The 18,849-nt window shown below is 31.9% G+C and overlaps 1 protein-coding gene across 2 annotated transcripts in view; it reads left to right on the top strand.

The window, feature by feature from the left end:
* Window positions 1-18,849, top strand: part of LOC129938514 (segmentation protein cap'n'collar-like) — a 177,804-nt gene that overhangs the window by 96,764 nt on the left and 62,191 nt on the right. For both annotated transcript variants that reach the window (XM_056046134.1, XM_056046135.1), the window contains exon 2: window positions 2,886-3,085. In XM_056046134.1, the coding sequence (XP_055902109.1) occupies window positions 2,972-3,085 (114 nt within the window). In that variant the 5' untranslated portion in view covers window positions 2,886-2,971. The remainder of the gene's footprint in view (window positions 1-2,885; window positions 3,086-18,849) is intronic.

Genomic DNA, 18,849 nt, shown 5'->3' on the forward strand with positions numbered 1-18,849 from the left:
TGATTCTATTGATTAACACTGCATAAAAAGTTTGTTTTGCCTCCGCAGGGTTAGATTCATAAGTAGCGAATTGATTAATTTCTTGAGTTATTGTTTCATTTTTTTCATTTAAATCTTGAATTGAACTTACTTTAAGATTACAAATTTTCCTAGATATATCTTTATAGCTGCAAATCGGCCGGAAGTGTTGCTTCAGGATTACCTTTGTTGCTTCCCATCCTTCAGGTCTGTTGTCAGGGTCTCCTTTGCTCGTCCTATAATTTTCGTGTTGTAGATAGTTTGCCAGATTTCTCCTCTTAGTGGTTCCTCTACAGAATTAAGATATGTTCACTTGCGAAAAATTGGCTAAGTGTTTCATTTTTCCCTTCGAATGTTGGGATGTGTTGAATTTCCTTGGTTAGGTAGATTATTCTACTCGGCCTTTGGGCGTGTGGTGCAGCTAATGCTTCCAACACATCTGCTAATCGGTTCATCATCTCTTCGTTCATCATAATATCTTCAACTTCTCTCCTCCAGAATCCGAGTGCTCTGTTCCGACGAATTGTTAATTCTTTTAATATTTTTCGTTGTTGTTCAAAAATTATTCGCGTTAGGGTTTGGCAATATTCGTTTGCTTTATACGCACTAACTGATTTTTGTTTTTATCAACTTCGATTTGAAATTTATTCGCGTTAGGGTTCACTGATTTTCTTTTATCAACTATGTTTAAAAAATTATTAGCGTTAGGGTTCAACAATATTCGTTTGTATGATACGCATTAACATAATATGGATTCCTACAATTTATAAGAATCCTACCGACTGCGCCAAATATATAATCAAACACGACGTTTGAGTTTTTAAAAAAATTAGATCTTTATTCTATCGGATCTTACTGAACACTAAAATTACAATATCAAAAATTATATTAATCAAATTTGCAACATAAACAGATTTTTAATATAAACTTGATTTCTGTGGGAATCAAGTGAAATATGATATCAATACACTTTTGGTTCTATGGGAATGGAAAAATGAAATGTATTTGTTTATTAAATAAAATAAGCAGCATCAACAAAAATGTTAATGAACTTTTCGTACGGGAATAGGAAGTGAGAATATGGATTGGGAATGAGAATGAGCGGGATATGTAACCTATATAAACAAATCATACAGCAGCTACGCTTGTGACATCGACATTACTTTACAACACTTCAATCAACATGTATTTTCTTCTTTAAAGGTATGCCGGGTTATTATTTTATCCCTGAATAGAACAAAATTTGTTTTCTCTCCCGTTTCCTCTTCTACTTCTTGCTAGGCGCGTGCTTCTTTATTCAACCAACGCTTTCTGAAGCATAGAAATAACCCGACGTTTACCGCTGTTCATCCGATGAATTTGTATGTATCTGAAAATTCACTTGTTTGTGCAAAAAACAAACAAGCAGTACGGTGACGCACTACACTTGTTATTCATTTTCATAGAGCAAACAAAAATTCATCAATTCTGTATAGAAAAAACGACAAACGTAACCTGTCTTCTGTCGACTTATTATATTTGGATGAAGTTTAAGAAGTAGGTGTTGCCACTTAAGGGAAATTGCGTAGTGGAATAATTTTTGGCAGAAAGTTACGGAAATGAGATTTTGTTCTAAAATACAGTTTACAAGCAGATTGCAGTGCAAGGTGTATAAATAAAAGTGTGAACAAAATTTGAATAGGAAGCAGAGATGGCAGAGTAGATTACGTCATAAGAACCAAATATGTTGCGTAAATGAACTAAATCAAGGAATTCGAAATTTTAATTAAATCAATTTATTCTTGGTTAAGCCTGTTCCGAATTTTCGAGAGTTAGTTTTTCAAACTTTCACAGTTATTTTTTCGATGCAATTTGTCAATTTGGTGGTTGAATGGACATTTCAAACTACGTTTTGACGTCTGCTACATTTAACTACATTAACTACCTCATTTATGTAGCAGACATAACAAATGTAGTAAATAAAAAAAAATCGCATTTCTGCCATCTCTGATTGGAAGTGATTTGTGAAATGTGGTTGCATTTTGTTTAAATTTTAATAACTCAAAAGTCACAATGGCCCTTATAGGAAAAGGTTGCTGTTTGACAGATTTTCTGTTAGATGAAAATAATGACTTTTAGAAACTTAATTTCTTAAATAAAAAAAAGTGGTGGAAATAGGACACTCTACCCCTCCTTTGAGCTTATCTATTAAATTAGAAAGCAAATATTTCTGGTGTCCTTTTCAATTTGATTCAAAATAAACAAACGGATTTTGAAATCGCAAAAGGAGAAATAGAATGTTTTGAGTCTTCGCTTGGCTCTGATTTCATAGACAAGTTTGAATCAATTTTCGAAAGTCTAAACGGTTGCGGAGAACCGCCATGGAAAAGGATATTACTTGAAACAGATTCAAAAACGCGCTATAAGCACTTTTTTGTACAGAAATTAAAGAAAATATTAAAGGTCACCTTAATACAAGTTATAAATCTTTTACTAATTTAGTATTCTTAGATTAACATACTAAATAAATCGAAATACGATTCTCTTGTAGCAACAATTCCGTATAAAATAATATCCTCTATAATAAATATTTTTCCTTGAATATTCGATTTTGCGGCTTTAAAAAATTAACTTAAAGGTTTGAATACAACTCCATCCTGTCGTCACCTTGAAATTTTAGCACTCATGTTAGACATGTTACGTGACACATTTCCTCAAATTTTTAATTTGAGTAGATTGTTTTTAACACTTCCGATTAGTGTTAGTTGGGAGATCTTTTTCAGCAAGTACATTTCTGATATTTTTCTAATCCCTCATTTTTCTCCGACTTAACTTTATAAATAAGTCACGCCTCACCACTGATGTACATATATTTTTTTTTTTTTCAGATAAATTCAATTGGTTTAGCTTAATAACGTGGACCATAGTGTCAAGATCTGTTTGGTTTTTTCTCTGTGCAAAAGAAAGAACACGGATGCATGCAATAAATCAAGACGTAACCGAGCCTTCCACAACATCAGCTGGATTGTATGGTGTGAGTGCGGACATGGAACCATTTACATGTTTCCATCCCAATCATTCAAGAAAGGTAGGATATATAACATTCAAAAACCATCCTAGACGTATTGAATTCAAGACGTGGTTAAATTGTAAAATTTAAAGGCTGTCATAATAGATAACCGGAAACTAACGTACTGAAAAATTATTGTCATGGTATGAAATATTATCAATTTACCCAGACAGATATCAAGGCTATTTATTAAAGGTGCACGAAAATAAGGTCATGTGAGCTATCCTCAAGTAGAGAGAACACCTATAGCATAACAAAGTATTTTTTAAAAATAGACAAGAGGACGGTTGTGGAATTAAAGTATTAAATTGCTTTTTAGTAGTGAATCAGCGTTTTCGTAGTCCTTCAACTCGAGTATTTAATTGCCAAAACAATGGCTTTAAACACATCTCATTGTATATATATTTTCTGTTGTACTCCTATGGAACGAACATTTTTATTTCATCTCCACGCCGTTTATGGCGCTGCGTGTATCAAAATTCTTGGTAGGAAATCAAGAATGAGGAGAAAATTACTAAAGAAAGAATGAGAAAAGTAAATTTGTTTAGGTTTCATAAGCATTAATATGTTCGAGGGAGATAGCCAAAATACAAATTTCAAACCAAAAAGGAATAATATTTGTTTACATTTTTTTTGCTTTCACGTGTGAATGTAGAGTAGATGTGCATATGTATTTATATGCTTGTAGCTATGTATACTTTAACGTTGTAGGTATTTTCATATTAATAATTCTCATTTCATTTTAAATTTTAAATTTTTTTGAAAAATTAAATGTTGCCATATTTGGCATATGATGCATATGTTATTTTGTTGTTGTTATTCTTGCGTATTATTTGTTATTTGTACGCATCAAGTATAAACACAATCAAAAATTAAAATTTATTCAAATATTAAATAGGGTGTACTGAATTGAATTTTAAATTTTTATATAAAAACATACAAATAAATAAATACAATATAATATAAAACTACATTGAAAAATTAACCTTACAGGTATCAATGCCTTAATTGGAAAAATATAAGCCTAATACATAAGGTATTGTGATTTTGACAGAATGCAAGTGTTTCTTGTGTGGAGATATCATTATGATAACACTTATTGCTTCTATGGAACTTGTCTTTTCTTGTATAAGATACAAACATACTTGTTAGTGCATTGTATGCCGAGTTTGCACCTTGTTTCAAAAGTTTTTTAATTAGCATGTCTAGGAATTTAGCAACAAAAACTTCTCAAAAATGGATATCTTATCAGTACAAATAGCCCATTTGACTCTAGTATATGAGATCTTACTAAAGAATTCGTAGATAGTTTGAGGTTTAACTGCAAGTACTGACGAAATCATAATTATTACCGAAAAGCTAATCAAGAAAAAAATCCTTTTGAAAACAAAAAAATCCCTTTTAAAGTGAAGGGAGATTTTGTACCTGTTATCTTTTTGGCAACACTGGTTTAAACAGCTGACGCACGTTTCGTGTTTTGTTTCACTGTCAAACATCTTCAGTTTGGTCTATAATTGCACCATGAATCGTCTTACAAACGAACAAGCGAATGGACCCCTTGAGGAGCCGTCAAGTTCAACATCTGAAATAATCTTCAAAAATTAAATTATATGGACCGTACTATCCATTCAAATAAAGATTTCATGCATTTTTTCGAATTGTATGTGTTTGTTTTTAACTTTCATATAACTTTTAAAAATTCACCCTTTATAAATATATATGTACATATACATATGAAACGGAAAAACTAAAGAAACTACATGAAACTACATGTTTGGTATAAAAAAGATAAAACATATTTTTTTTTTGATTTAAGAGTGATATGAAAAATAAAGACAATTATCAGGAACACCCTATTGAATTGAAAAACAAATATATTACAAAATATATTGTATTCACTATCTACCGCAAAAAATACTCTTGCAGTACTTTCTTGCGTTGTTATTGTTTCTCTTATAAACACTTTTTCTATTTCTTGCCAAAGCATAACCGTAAAAACTTTCCTCTTCAAGTATAATATGCATACACACATATAATGTCAAAACGTTGTTGCTATTATCTTCCTCGATCTCCTACTACATTTGCTTATGTTCTTCTCTATTTTCTATTCTTTAATTATTGTTGAATTTTCCCTCATTCTCAACTATTGAGGGGTATAAAAAAAGGGATCAAAATGTATATGTATATGTATATGTATATGTATATGTATATGTATATGTATATGTATATGTATATGTATATGTATATGTATATGTATATGTATATGTATATGTATATGTATATGTATATGCATATGTATATGTATATGTATATGTATATGTATATGTATATGTATATGTATATGTATATGTATATGTATATGTATATGTATATGTATATGTATATGTATATGTATATGTATATGTATATGTATATGTATATGTATATGTATATGTATATGTATATGTATATGTATATGTATATGTATATGTATATGTATATGTATATGTATATGTATATGTATATGTATATGTATATGTATATGTATATGTATATGTATATGTATATGTATATGTATATGTATATGTATATGTATATGTATATGTATATGTATATGTATATGTATATGTATATGTATATGTATATGTATATGTATATGTATATGTATATGTATATTTATATGTATATGTATATGTATATGTATATGTATATGTATATGTATATGTATATGTATATGTATATGTATATGTATATGTATATGTATATGTATATGTATATGTATATGTATATGTATATGTATATGTATATGTATATGTATATGTATATGTATATGTATATGTATATGTTTAATTAAAAAAAAATCTTTATTTCTTAAAATACTTTTACAATCATTAACATTAATACAAGGGATTGCACTGCACTGCTCCGCTGATGATCACCAACTGCCCACTTGGCTGTCGTACTGTTTGTTCGGAGCATGATAATGCTGATCATCACTTTTGGGTGGCAATATGGTTTGGAGATTAAGAGCAATGAAAATGCTGATGCTGCGATGGGTATTGATTTCCTGCTGTCTTAACTTCCCTCTTAGTTCAAGTTTGAACGTCCTCGTTCAATTTCTTCTGCAATAGCGCGATTTATGCGTAGGCATGCCTGTTCTATCAAATCATCTTGAGATTCTTGTTTTGGTTTGTCTTGTATGCTCTTTTTAATATCATTATTGTGATAACAATTAAGAGTGCAAACATGGTTGTATATGTTGGATTATCGTACACTTCTTGCTGTAGAAAATTTAAAAAGTTAATGTTTTGTATTCTTAAATCTTCGTTTATGGATTCAATATACTGTCCAATTTCATAGTTTGAACTTGAATATCCCTTTAGGAATTGTTTTATTTCGTAAGATGGGTTTTTGTATATATATCTATACTAGTTTGGTAACTAAATATCTATACTAGTTTGGTAACTTAAAGTAACTAAATTAGTTCCGTGATAAGTGATGTTATCAACAATGTGTTCTCCAGTAATTAAAATGGATCCTTCCAATATGACTTCTATCCGTGGATTGTGTTCTTTGATTTTGCTGCAAGTGTTTTTTTTGTTGTTTAATAGGTTTGATAGGCAGTTGGCGTTATGGTCTAATTTACAGTAGTAGTTGTTTAACTCTATTTTACATTCTTTAATATTTGTATAGTTATTTTTGCAGAGGGCAATTTGATTTGGTATGATTATTTTTCCCTCAATATGACTTATTGCTCTAACTTCAAAAAGTTTACAGTTCAATGTTATAATAGGATATTTAATTAGAATTACAATGATATCCAGTTTTTGCATAATTTTAAATTTGGATACATCTAATAAATCTGAAATAGATAGTGATACATTTTCATGTTTGATTATATTTTTAATTTCTCTTAAACTTAATATATTAGGATTTAAATTTCCAAGCTTAGATAGTGATGTAGTATGTTCACTAAGTTTTGTAGTTCTAGGATGATAATTTTACATTGTTTGGTTACAATATCATCTATGTGGTTTTTTGATATACTTTCCATTAATTTGAATAATTTTGAATTAATCATAAATTGTTTGTTTTTATCTTATTTTCGATTATTATTTTATCATTTTGATCAGGAGATCCTGCAATATATTTCCAAATAGTACCGATTGTTTCGATAGCTCATTTATTTCGATTAGTTAAAGTTAATTGGTCTAATAGGGTTTCTATAATAGAGAAATCTATTCCGTGTTTTTCAGTGTATGGAGTACCAGGGTATTCCGTTTGATCGTGATGCTTTATCAAAGCTTGTTTGGATTCGCGTATTGTTTTTCTTATATTAGTTAGATTTGTTACATAAAAAAGATTTGCATCATCTTCGTATATTAAAACATCGTTATTATTAATTAACAAATAATCTTCTCTTTAATAATCGATTACTTGAGCTGCACAAGCTGTGATTGTTAACAGTAAGAGGAACATTTTATGAAATTATTGAATTATTTTTAAATTATCTTTATGAATTTCTCTTCCATTTCTTAATTTAATAGTATGACCTAAATCTTCTTTTACAATAATTTTCTTGAATTTGGGTTTTATTTTTCCACATCTTTCATTAGTTGTTTTTTATATGCAATACAATTTTCTTCTAGTGGAATTTGTTTTCTTTTTTTATTAAACGTTCTTAAAGTTTTTTCTTGTGCTGTTTTTTTTATTGAATTTATTGAATGATCTTTTTCGTTAAATAATATATTCATAGGTTTTTCATTAATAACAGAATGTATAGTTTTATTGTATTCTAAAGCTGATTTGATTAGTACTTCTTCTAAGTCTACTATTTTAAATTCTTCTCTAATGCATCTAGCTAATTCTTGAATTGTGCTGTGCACTCTTTCTACTTGTCCATTTGATAATGAATGTTTCGCTTGAAAATAATAGATATCTATTTTTTGACGTTCCATTAACGTTTTGAATGGTTGGCTCGTAAATGTCAGGTCATTGTCGCAAGTTATGTTAGTACAATTAGGAAATGTTTGTAAAATTTCTAAAACTTTGATACCCAGGTTAAGTTTGTTTTCTACGATTTTTTTTAACTAAAAATTTAGAATATGCATCTATGCAAGTTATGACTTTCAATTTTTCGAACATCATTACATCTAAGTGTAAGGATTCCCCTTTGTTCTTGGGAATTGGTGCCTCACCAATTGGTTCAATATGGGGCTTCCTATTGTATTTATTCCTATTGCAAATTTCACATGATCTTACATGTTCTTCTACCTCTTCTCTAATTGAGGGCCAATAATACATTTTTTCTATTTGTTTTATGTTTTCTTTTGAGCCTCTGTGTGCCCTTGTATGAATTTGTTCTATTATTATTTGTTGGTCGTCTTAATTTGTTATATCATTGACGAAATGTTTGCAACAATAATAATAATAATTTATAGGGTGTTACAAAATTAACGCAAGATTTGAATTAAATAGAAAACGCCGTTTTTAGTCTTTTGATAGTTATATTTTTATTGACTCGTAAAGTACATAGGATAGGGTTATGTATGGAATAACACATCGGACATCGGACTGTTAGCGGTCAAATTGCTTTTTTTTTCAATATTGCCAACACATCACTGCACAAATGGCGGCAAATTCAAATCTTGCGTTAATTTTGGAACACCCTTTATAATAACAATAATAATAATAATAATATTAATAATAATAATTATAATTATAATAATAATAATAATAATAATAATAATAATAATAATAATAATAATAATAATAATAATAATAATAATAATAATAATAATAATAATAATAATAATAATAATAATAATAATAATAATAATAATAATATTAATAATAATAATAATAATAATAATAATAATAATAATAATAATAATAATAATAATAATAATAATAATAATCATAATAATAATAATAATAATAATAATAATAATAATAATAATAATAATAATAATAATAATAATAATAATAATAATAATAATAATAATAATAATAATAATAATAATAATAATAATAATAATAATAATAATAATAATAATAATAATAATAATAATAATAATAATAATAATAATAATAATAATAATAATAATAATAATAATAATAATAATAATAATAATAATAATAATAATAATAATAATAATAATAATAATAATAATAATAATAATAATAATAATAATAATAATAATAATAATAATAATAATAATAATAATAATAATAATAATAATAATAATAATAATAATAATAATAATAATAATAATAATAATAATAATAATAATAATAATAATAATAATAATAATAATAATAATAATAATAATAATAATAATAATAATAATAATAATAATAATAATAATAATAATAATAATAATAATAATAATAATAATAATAATAATAATAATAATAATAATAATAATAATAATAATAATAATAATAATAATAATAATAACAATAATAATAATAATAAAGTTAACACACGCCAACGACGTTGACCTTCGGAAACATCGTTCTATTGGATGTCAATGAACCACGCATGAAGCTTTCATGGGAACCTGCTGACATTGCGCTTAAACCTTTGCATTGCTTTAGGTAATGCGTAATGCGATACGCCTATAACCATCCGGTAGGCGAAATAGCTTGCTCAGCATTTGGATTGACTGGGCAAATATCCAATAGGTGGGTTAGGGAGTTAGTCTTTCGGCAGACACGAACCAGAACGGTGATAAAAACAATTCAAAGAATAAATAAAACTAAATCAAATTAAGTCTTGTTGTCTTGTCATTTCGTTTAATAACGGTACGAACAGTTGGGCCAACTCACGTTGGTGTTCGGTTTCTTTTACTATTAAAGGATGTAAAATCCTTAATTGGCGCCCGAGCAGGTACCCGGCAAACTGCATCCTTTAAGCCTATGAATCAGTGCTATTCAAGACCAGAACATTTTTTAATAAAAGTGATCGTCACTGTACACATGAGAACGCAGTTGCTTTCCTGGATCTTGAGCACACCTTTCTGCATTCACATGGGAACATGCGGATATTCGAAAAGGCAGAAGGATGTGGTGTGAAGATTGAACGTGCCAGTAGCAGGTCGTTTTAAAACGTCCAAACGGGAACAACACGACACTTCCTTGCCGGTTTTCCGTTTGAAAACCCGTTATAATAATTTTTGTTTTTTTTGATAGATATTGTTACAAAGTGCGGCATATCATAAAACTGAATAACCGATAACTACTAGTGTGATATATCATGAAACTCAATAACCTGTGAGTCGATAAAAACTGTATAAAAACTTAAGAATAAATTAAAATTGTGGAAGGAAAGGTTATTAAAAAACATATCTCAAAGAGAAAAAGTAAAAAAGAAAGTAATAATCGAAACTTATAAAAAAATTAAAGAAAATAAAAGTTATACAAAAACAAAAAAATAATATCTTAAAGATAAAAAAGAGTTGATATAAAGTTTAGAAAAATTAAATTGGGGAGAACCTCAATAAAATAAAAAAACAAAATTGAAAGAAATTTTGAAAATAGGTTAAAGAAATATTTGTGTTTAAGAAGAAAAGTAAACTCGTGCACAAAAAATGGATGAGTTGCAAAAATCAGTTCAAGATTTGACCGGTGCGGTGAATCGTATTTATGAGCAATTAAAAATTGTTAAAAACAGAGTAATGTCGCTCGAAGTTTCGAACACGGCTAGCGCGAGTGGTGTGAGTGGTATCTGTGCTGCAGAAGCACCCTTAGTAGGTCCGAGGACCGAAGTTGAGCTAAACTAGATTAGCAAGCTTCCGGATAGTGTAAAAGAGCTACAAGTATTCGATGGGAATCCGACGCAATTGGAGTCGATTTTGAGCGACTTTAAAATCGTAAGAGGTAAGCCGATTTACAGGGCAATAATGCAGCATATACGAAATAAAACTAGGGGGAATGCGGACACCGCATTAATATCGTACAACATATTTGAGGACGACTGGAGTGCGATCAAGAGATGTCTCTCGCTGTATTACGCAGTCAAGAGGGACATAAGGACTCTTGAGCACCAGTTGAGTCAGTTGTCTCAGAGGGGTTCTAAAATTGATGAGTTCTATGCTACCGTGAACCATCAATTCTCCCTCATAATCAACAAAATTAAAACGGAGACCTATTCACCAGAGACGGTCAATGCATTAGTAGAGACGTATCGCAATCGTGCGTTAGATGTCTTTATACGTGGGCTGTCTGGGGATCTTTCTCGTATGCTAATCATACAGAAACCCAAGACTTTGCCTGAGGCCTACACGGCTTGCTTGGAAGTTCAGAATTTGAATTTCAGGAGCAACACGATTCATAACCCATACGTGACCAATTCTATAACCGCCCCAATCAATCAATCCTTCAGGCCTATGAATGGGAGAAGAATTAACGATACCAGGCCAGCGATGCCACCGCCGAAAAAATTCTCGCATCCTGGTTCGTCTCAAAACTATCGTCGGGATGGTAATCCTCCACCCAGGCCAACAGCTCCGAAACCTCACGAGAAAATGGAGTTGGGCTCGGTACAATCGAGGCAGGCAGATTATATTAATCGCCTTTGGAATGGAAACCCATTTAAAAGGGTAGTCAGGTCAGAAGGTTATGGCCCTACCTATAAAAAGCAACAGAGGTTGTACAATACTGAGTTTATAGACGAAGATGAAGCCTACGCTGGTGAATATCAACGCGCAGCCCAAGATAATGTCGAAGACACGGTAGAGGAAACAGTAAATTTTATGACGGGCGCCTCTCCAGCGTTCCATATATAGAATATGTTACGCAGGGAGGCACCAAATTAAAATTCTTAATAGACACGGGTGCTAACAAGAATTTTATTAGTCCGTCAATACACCAAAAAAGCACCCAGTTAACAAAACCATTCTCTGTACGTTGCGCTGCTGGAAATATGTTCGTAAGTAAAAAAGTCTCTGGTAAATTTTTTGAAAAAGCAGGCAACGACACCATTTTAACATTCTACGTCCTGCCACGGTTAGTGTCGTTCGATGGGATTATCGGGGACGACACATTAAAAGAATTAGAAGCGGTAATAGACCGAAAAGAGAATACTCTCACTCTCAATCGCAGACACATATCCAATTCCGGACATAAATTCTACACTAGCCAGCCTTGGTAAGTGTTGGAGCCCAACACATTCAATAATTTTATTCAACAACCAAATGAATTAAAATACCTAATATTAGTTGTAACGAAAAAGCTACTAGCTTTTTCAAAAATTTATATATTATATTGAACTAAAAACAGATGTTACATTTTAAGTAAAATCAATAAAGAAGATTATTGATATCAAGTCACGTTACACAAACAGGTCATTTTCATTCTATCCAAAAGTAATTATTACCATCGTTAGTTCTTGCGTTTATAATTGAAAAAGTTGCTTACAAAAATATAGTTTTTTTTAAAAAAATTGAATTTTTCCTGAACATTAAAATCAAATTTTTCTATTTCACGATTTGTAAAAGCGCAAACCGTTCATTTTGGCGCCCAAACGTGGAACAGAATTTTCTGCGAAAAGATAAAAAAAAATAAGCCTTGTGTGTAACAAAAAATATACAATTAAAAAAGAGACATTTAAGACATTATTAAAGACATTTTATCGGTGGTTCGGTTCGGTTATCAAAAAGTGCATAGACAATAATAATTTAACATATAAAAAATAAAAAAAAAGGTTAATCGACGGGAGAATAAGACAAAATAATTCGAACTTTACTAGCAGTATTTAGCAGTTCAAAGGTCACATCAGCAGCAATTTAAATTGGAGAAATTGCTCAGGGAAGTTAAGTACAAAACTCCCTTCAAGATATGTTGCCAATAGAGAAAAGCGAATGTGCGTTCATTTTCACCAAATTGATAATTAATCAAACTAACAAAAATACTGCATGGATTCCTGTAATTCTTCGAAAAAATAAAACTGCATTAACGCACCTTCGCTTTCCAAAAACAATTAAATGATGTCATTTACTAAAATATATAAAATTAAAATATAAAATTATTGAATCTTAAAAGCTTTCGTCATCATCATCTTTCGTATACCTTCTTGTAATAGCCATAGCTTTTAAACAGATTCCAATCATCGTCGTTTCGTCGTGGTTGTTGTTTACTGATGCTGGAATTAATAAATATTCATTGATTAAGCCTTATCGTTATCATTGCTCATTCACATGGTGGATTTCTTGTTGCTGTCACACTTCGTTGGCACCCACTTACAAAGCTTTTATTAAAATTACACATAATTCAATCTTCGTACACACTTCTTGTAGATGCCAAGTTCGTTAGATTTTAATATTTGCATTTGGCAGAAGTAACCAAATACAATATTTGGCCGAAATTGTAGTTGGCATATCGCTTTGGATTCTCGTGAGCTTTTCAAACATATTTTGTCGCTGTTTGTTAAGCTGGAAGCTTAAGATATTTTTGATCAATTTATTGAAGTTTTTCGTACACTTAATAACCATAGGTCATTATATTGCAAATTGGGCATTTATTGACAGCTATCACACATTTAATAGTCACAGTATTCAAGGATTTTAATTTTCTTTTAGAAAAATAAAGAAGTATTTAATCATGTCGGTAGATCAAGCAAAATTAGAAGAAGTCAAACAGCTGCGCACATCTACTAAAGGAAACATAACCAGAATTAAAAATATTTTAGAGCGACCACAGGAGCCCTCTCCTACAGAGATAGAATGTCGGTTAGGGATACTAGAGTCATATTTCAAGCAAGGATTAGCATATCAAACTCAAATAGAACATTTACAGTCGACTGATTTGGGACGCAGTGAACTTGAGGACTTGTACGTTGCGACAAAAACAAAAATTCTTTCGTTGCTTGGAGATAGAAGACGTCTTAGTATAGGTGGCGAGCATTCATTTATAATGCCAGCTCCAACTCCACCTTCACGTTTGCAGCCTTTACGTCTACCAAAATTTAATGGAAAGTATTCAGAGTACAAGAATTTTATGCGGTTTTTCGAATATTTGGTTCATGAAAGTCCGGCACTCAGTGTTATAGAAAAATATAATCATTTGCTTTCTTGTTTAAGTGGTAAAGCATTAGACACTGTTAATGCTCTGCAAGTCACTGAGGAAAATTATTCCAAGACAATGCAAAGCCTCAAGGATCATTTTGACAATAACGCGTTAATATTTTCGGAAAATAATTCTTCAATTTTAGAATTTCCCAAAATTACAAAGGCCTCGCCAACTAATCTACGAAGCTTCGTAGACAACATGTCCGCTCTCTACAATTCACTTACTTCGTTAGGTTCAGAAAAAGATAGATGCAATGCAGTTTTAATCCATATTGTTATGTCAAAGGTAGATTCTGAGACTCGAAATAAATGGGATGAAGTGTTAGATTATAACAAGCTTCCTTCGTGGGATCAGTGTATCAAGATGCTTAATAAGCGATGTCAATTCTTAGAGGCAAAGGAAGGTAGGCAAATTCAGGCTGAAACAAATCAAAAGGGCCAAACCAAACATCGCCTACAAAATGGAAATCAACATAAGAAAACAAGTTTGGCTATCACTCAAAGAACTCTAAAAGCTTGTGCATTTTGTAATGATAACACCCACTACATTGCTTCCTGTCAGAGTTTTAAAAATCTTTCAGTCATAGAACGTTTCTCAAATGCAAAAAGACTTGAGTTATGCATCAATTGTTTAGGAAGAGGACATACTGTTTCCACATGTTCATCAAAGTATGCATGTCGAATATGTCATAAACCTCATCACTTTTTACTACATAGTACGCAAGCTGTAACCAATACAGTAAAAGATGAAGTTGCAAAAAATCCAGTTAAAGATGAAGCTGCATCTACATCAGCAGCTGTTCATGCTGCATTGGAAGAACATCGAAAATCATCTCATCAAGTAATTTTAGCAACAGCAGTAGTTTTGGTAAAAGATTCTACAGGATCTTATCAATTTGGACGAGTTTTGTTAGATTCAGGTTCACAAGTAAATATGGTTAGTGAAAAGTTTGTAGTAGCCGTGGCATGATGGTTAGTGCGTTGGACTGTCATGCAAGGGGTCTTGGGTTCAATCCCTGCCTGTGCCACCTTAATTTAAAAAAAAAAATAATAATTTTCGCGGGTACTGCCTCTTGCGAGGAATTGACAAATCCTTCAAGAGTAATTCTTGTCATGAAAAAGTGCTTTCTCAAACTAGCCGTTCGGATTCGGCATTAAACTGTAGGTCCCTTCCATTCCTGACAACAGTACTCGCACACAGGAATGGTTGAGAGTTGTAAGTCACTAGGCCCTGGTTCACAACGGACTGTTGTTGAAATTTCTTTAGAGTTTTTAATTGCGCACTCCATTACTGGATACCAGCCAGACGAGGCATTCCAAACACGTAACTCGAATATACCAAATAACATTGAACTAGCTGATGAAAACTTCAATAGACCTTCAAAAATTGATATGCTTGGAGCTGAGGCATTTTTTGATCTTTTGTCAGTGGGACAGATAAAATTAGACAATCATTTACCAATTTTGCAAAAAACTTTGCTAGGCTGGACAGTATCAGGCAAATATAGTAGTTCATTTGACTCATCCACTAAAACTTGTTGTTTAAATACTGAAGAAAATTCGTTAAACCAGTATGTGGAAAAGTTTTGGGAGTTGGAGGAAGTTAATGGCCGTAAGTCTAAGTGGACAGAGGAACAAATTCAATGCGAGGAAGAATTCAATAAAACTATAGAAGAAATAAACACTAGTCGTCTTATGGTTAAGTTTCCATTCAAAAAGAATCCACAATGTTTAGGGGCATCATATGATATTGCGTTTAGAAGGTTTCTTTCGTTGGAGCGCAGATTACTAAAAAACTTAGAACTCAAAGCTGATTATTCGAAGTTTCTAAAAGAATATGAAGACTTTGGACATATGTTCAAAGTAAAAAGTCCGAACCTAGAAGTTCCTCACTACTATCTCCCTCATTAGTGTGTTTTGAAGCCAGACAGCGTATCGACAAAGCTAAGAGTCGTATTCGATGCGTCTTGTTGTACATCGTCACAAATTTCACTAAACAAGATCTTAATGGTTGGCCCAAAAATTCAAGCCGACATTTTTACTCTTTTATTGCGTTTCCGATGCAATAGATACGTCCTAACGGCAGATATTTCTAAGATGTACAGACAAGTTTTGATTCATCCAAGTCATAGACAGTTCCAGTACATATAATGGAGAGAAAGCAATCAAAAACCCTTAGAAACATATCAGTTAAATACCGTTACATATGGTACATCGTCTACACCATTTTTAGCCATGCGGTGTCTTCACTATTTGAGTGATAAATTCAAAGATTCTCACAGTCTTGGATCCAAGGTATTAAAATCGGATTTTTATGTTGATGATATGTTGTCCAGAGCCAATGATCTAGAAACACTGCAGCCGATTAGAGAAGAAGTATCATTTATATTATCTTCAGCTGGGTTTGAGCTAACGAAATGGCATAGTAATGTGGATTCAATGCCTCAAGCCACAAAAAAAGTACTAATATTATCCGAATCAGGTTTGACAAGTACTTTGGGAATTACCTGGAATCCTATGGAAGACAATTTGATTTTTTCATATAGACCTTCAAAAAATTATTCTAAGTTTACAAAAAGAACACTTCTATCTTTGTCAATTATTATAAAAGCCAAAATCATCTTGCAAAAACTTTGGATCGAAAAGTTAGATTGGGATGCATCTATCCCACAGAATATCGAAACTGAATGGAAGCAGTTTCTAGTAGATCTTAATTCACTGCAGGATTTCTCTATACCCAGATTTGTTTTATCTGAAAACAAAATAAAGTTGCAAATTCATGGCTTCAGTGATGCTGCATCTATGCTAGTTCAATTGATTCATCAAATTCTACCACCACCAAGTTATAAGCTGCCAAATCTAAAGTTTCACCAGCTAAAAAGAAGTGCCTTCCAAGGTTAGAATTGTGCGGAGCACATCTGTTAGCAAAACTTTGGTCGAAGGTCAAAATTTTGTTTGAAGCCTTGAATCCCGAAGTTTATTTTTGGACGGATTCAGAAGTAGTACTTCATTGGATTGGAACTCATACGTCAAAGCTTCAAACGTTTGTCGGAAATAGAGTTGCAGAGATCCAGGAGATAACATACATTGAAAGTTGGAGGCATTTTCCGACACAGGATAATCCCGCTGATGTCATATCAAGAGGCTGTACAGTTCAAGAGTTGAAGGAGTAAAATTGGTTTAGTGGTCCGAAGTTTATCTCAAAATATGAAGAATGGCCTCCTATTTTTAACAATCACTCGGTATCAAAAAAGGCAAATCTCCAGATGCACAAAACTGTTTTGCTTGTCAGGAATCAAGAAGAGAATCATATTCAAAAAGCGGAAGGCAAACAATTTGCCACTTTCTAAAGAAGATGTTAAATTTCTAGATTTTGAAGAGGACAATTTGCGAAAAATATTACTGTCTGTAGATGAGACACAATGTGCAGAGGCAATGATTGCATGGAATATTCAACAGGAACACTTTGCTCAGGAAATACATTTGCTAAGAAATAGGGAAAGTTTGAAGAGCTCAATGAAATGGCTACATCCATTCTTTGAAGAGTGCAGGGGAGTGGAAATTGCGAAAGTATTAGGCAGGTTGCAGAAAGCAGCAATTCCAGAAGAGCAGAAGCACCCCATTCTTCTTCCAAGAGACGCTCATGTTGTAACATGTTTTGTCAGAGATCTTCACTTAAAAAAATTACCATGCAGGACCAAAAGCACTTTTAGCTCTTATAAGGCAGAAGTTCTGGATAATAAACGCAAGGGAAATAGCACGTCTTATGGTGAGAAGATGTATTCCTTGTGTCCGATATCGCCCAAAACTTATGGAGCAGGTAATGGGAGTCCTCCTGCTGAACGTATAACTCCAGCATCACGTCCATTTCAGAACTGCGGTGTTGATTTTTGTGGACCTTTCTTCACATATTTAAAAATTCTAGGAAAACACCTTATAAGACTTATATAGCAGTATTTGTGTGTTTTTCTTCGAAATCAGTTCATCTTGAAGCTGTGTGAGATTTGTCCTCTGAAGCATTTTTAGCAGCTTTAAAAAGATTAATTGGCCGTCGTGGTCTTCCACAGAAAATATTTTGTGATAATGCCACAAATTTTGTAGGAACGAGGTTCAAGTTAAACGATCTACAACAATTTTTGTTTTCAAATAATACAAAAAGCCATATTAAAAATGTTTGTACTAATCAAAATGTATCTTTTAATTTTATTCCACCTAGAGCTCCTCACTTTGGCGGTCTCTGGGAGTCAGCCGTAAAAATTGCAAAAGGCCACTTATACCGTACTTTGGAGAACGCAAAACTCACGTTCGAGGAGCTCTCAACGGCACTGGTGGAAATCGAAGCGGTGATGAATTCACGTCCTATAACACCAATGTCATCAGATCCAAGCGATTTAGAACCTATAATATTGAAGTCGAAGATATATCCTACCTTCAAAGATGGTGTCGCATTCAGGCAGTAAAGTCACACTTTTGGCGGCGTTGGACATCCGAGTATTTAACCAAATTACAGTCTCGCTCTAAGTGGGCGAAAGATCAGCCTAATCTCAACATTGGAGCCATGATTGTTGTAAATGAAGACAACACACCACCCCAACAGTGGTTGCTAAGAAGAGTCATCAAGGTCATACCTGGAAAAGATGAATGTGTTCGAGTAGCAGATGTAAGGACGACAAAAGGCATTATTCGTCGTCCAATTCGAAAGCTTGCTCCGCTTCCTGTTTGAAAGGGGTTCTT

Source organism: Eupeodes corollae, chromosome 1 (assembly GCF_945859685.1).
Source record: "Eupeodes corollae chromosome 1, idEupCoro1.1, whole genome shotgun sequence".
Classification (NCBI taxonomy): domain Eukaryota; kingdom Metazoa; phylum Arthropoda; class Insecta; order Diptera; family Syrphidae; genus Eupeodes; species Eupeodes corollae.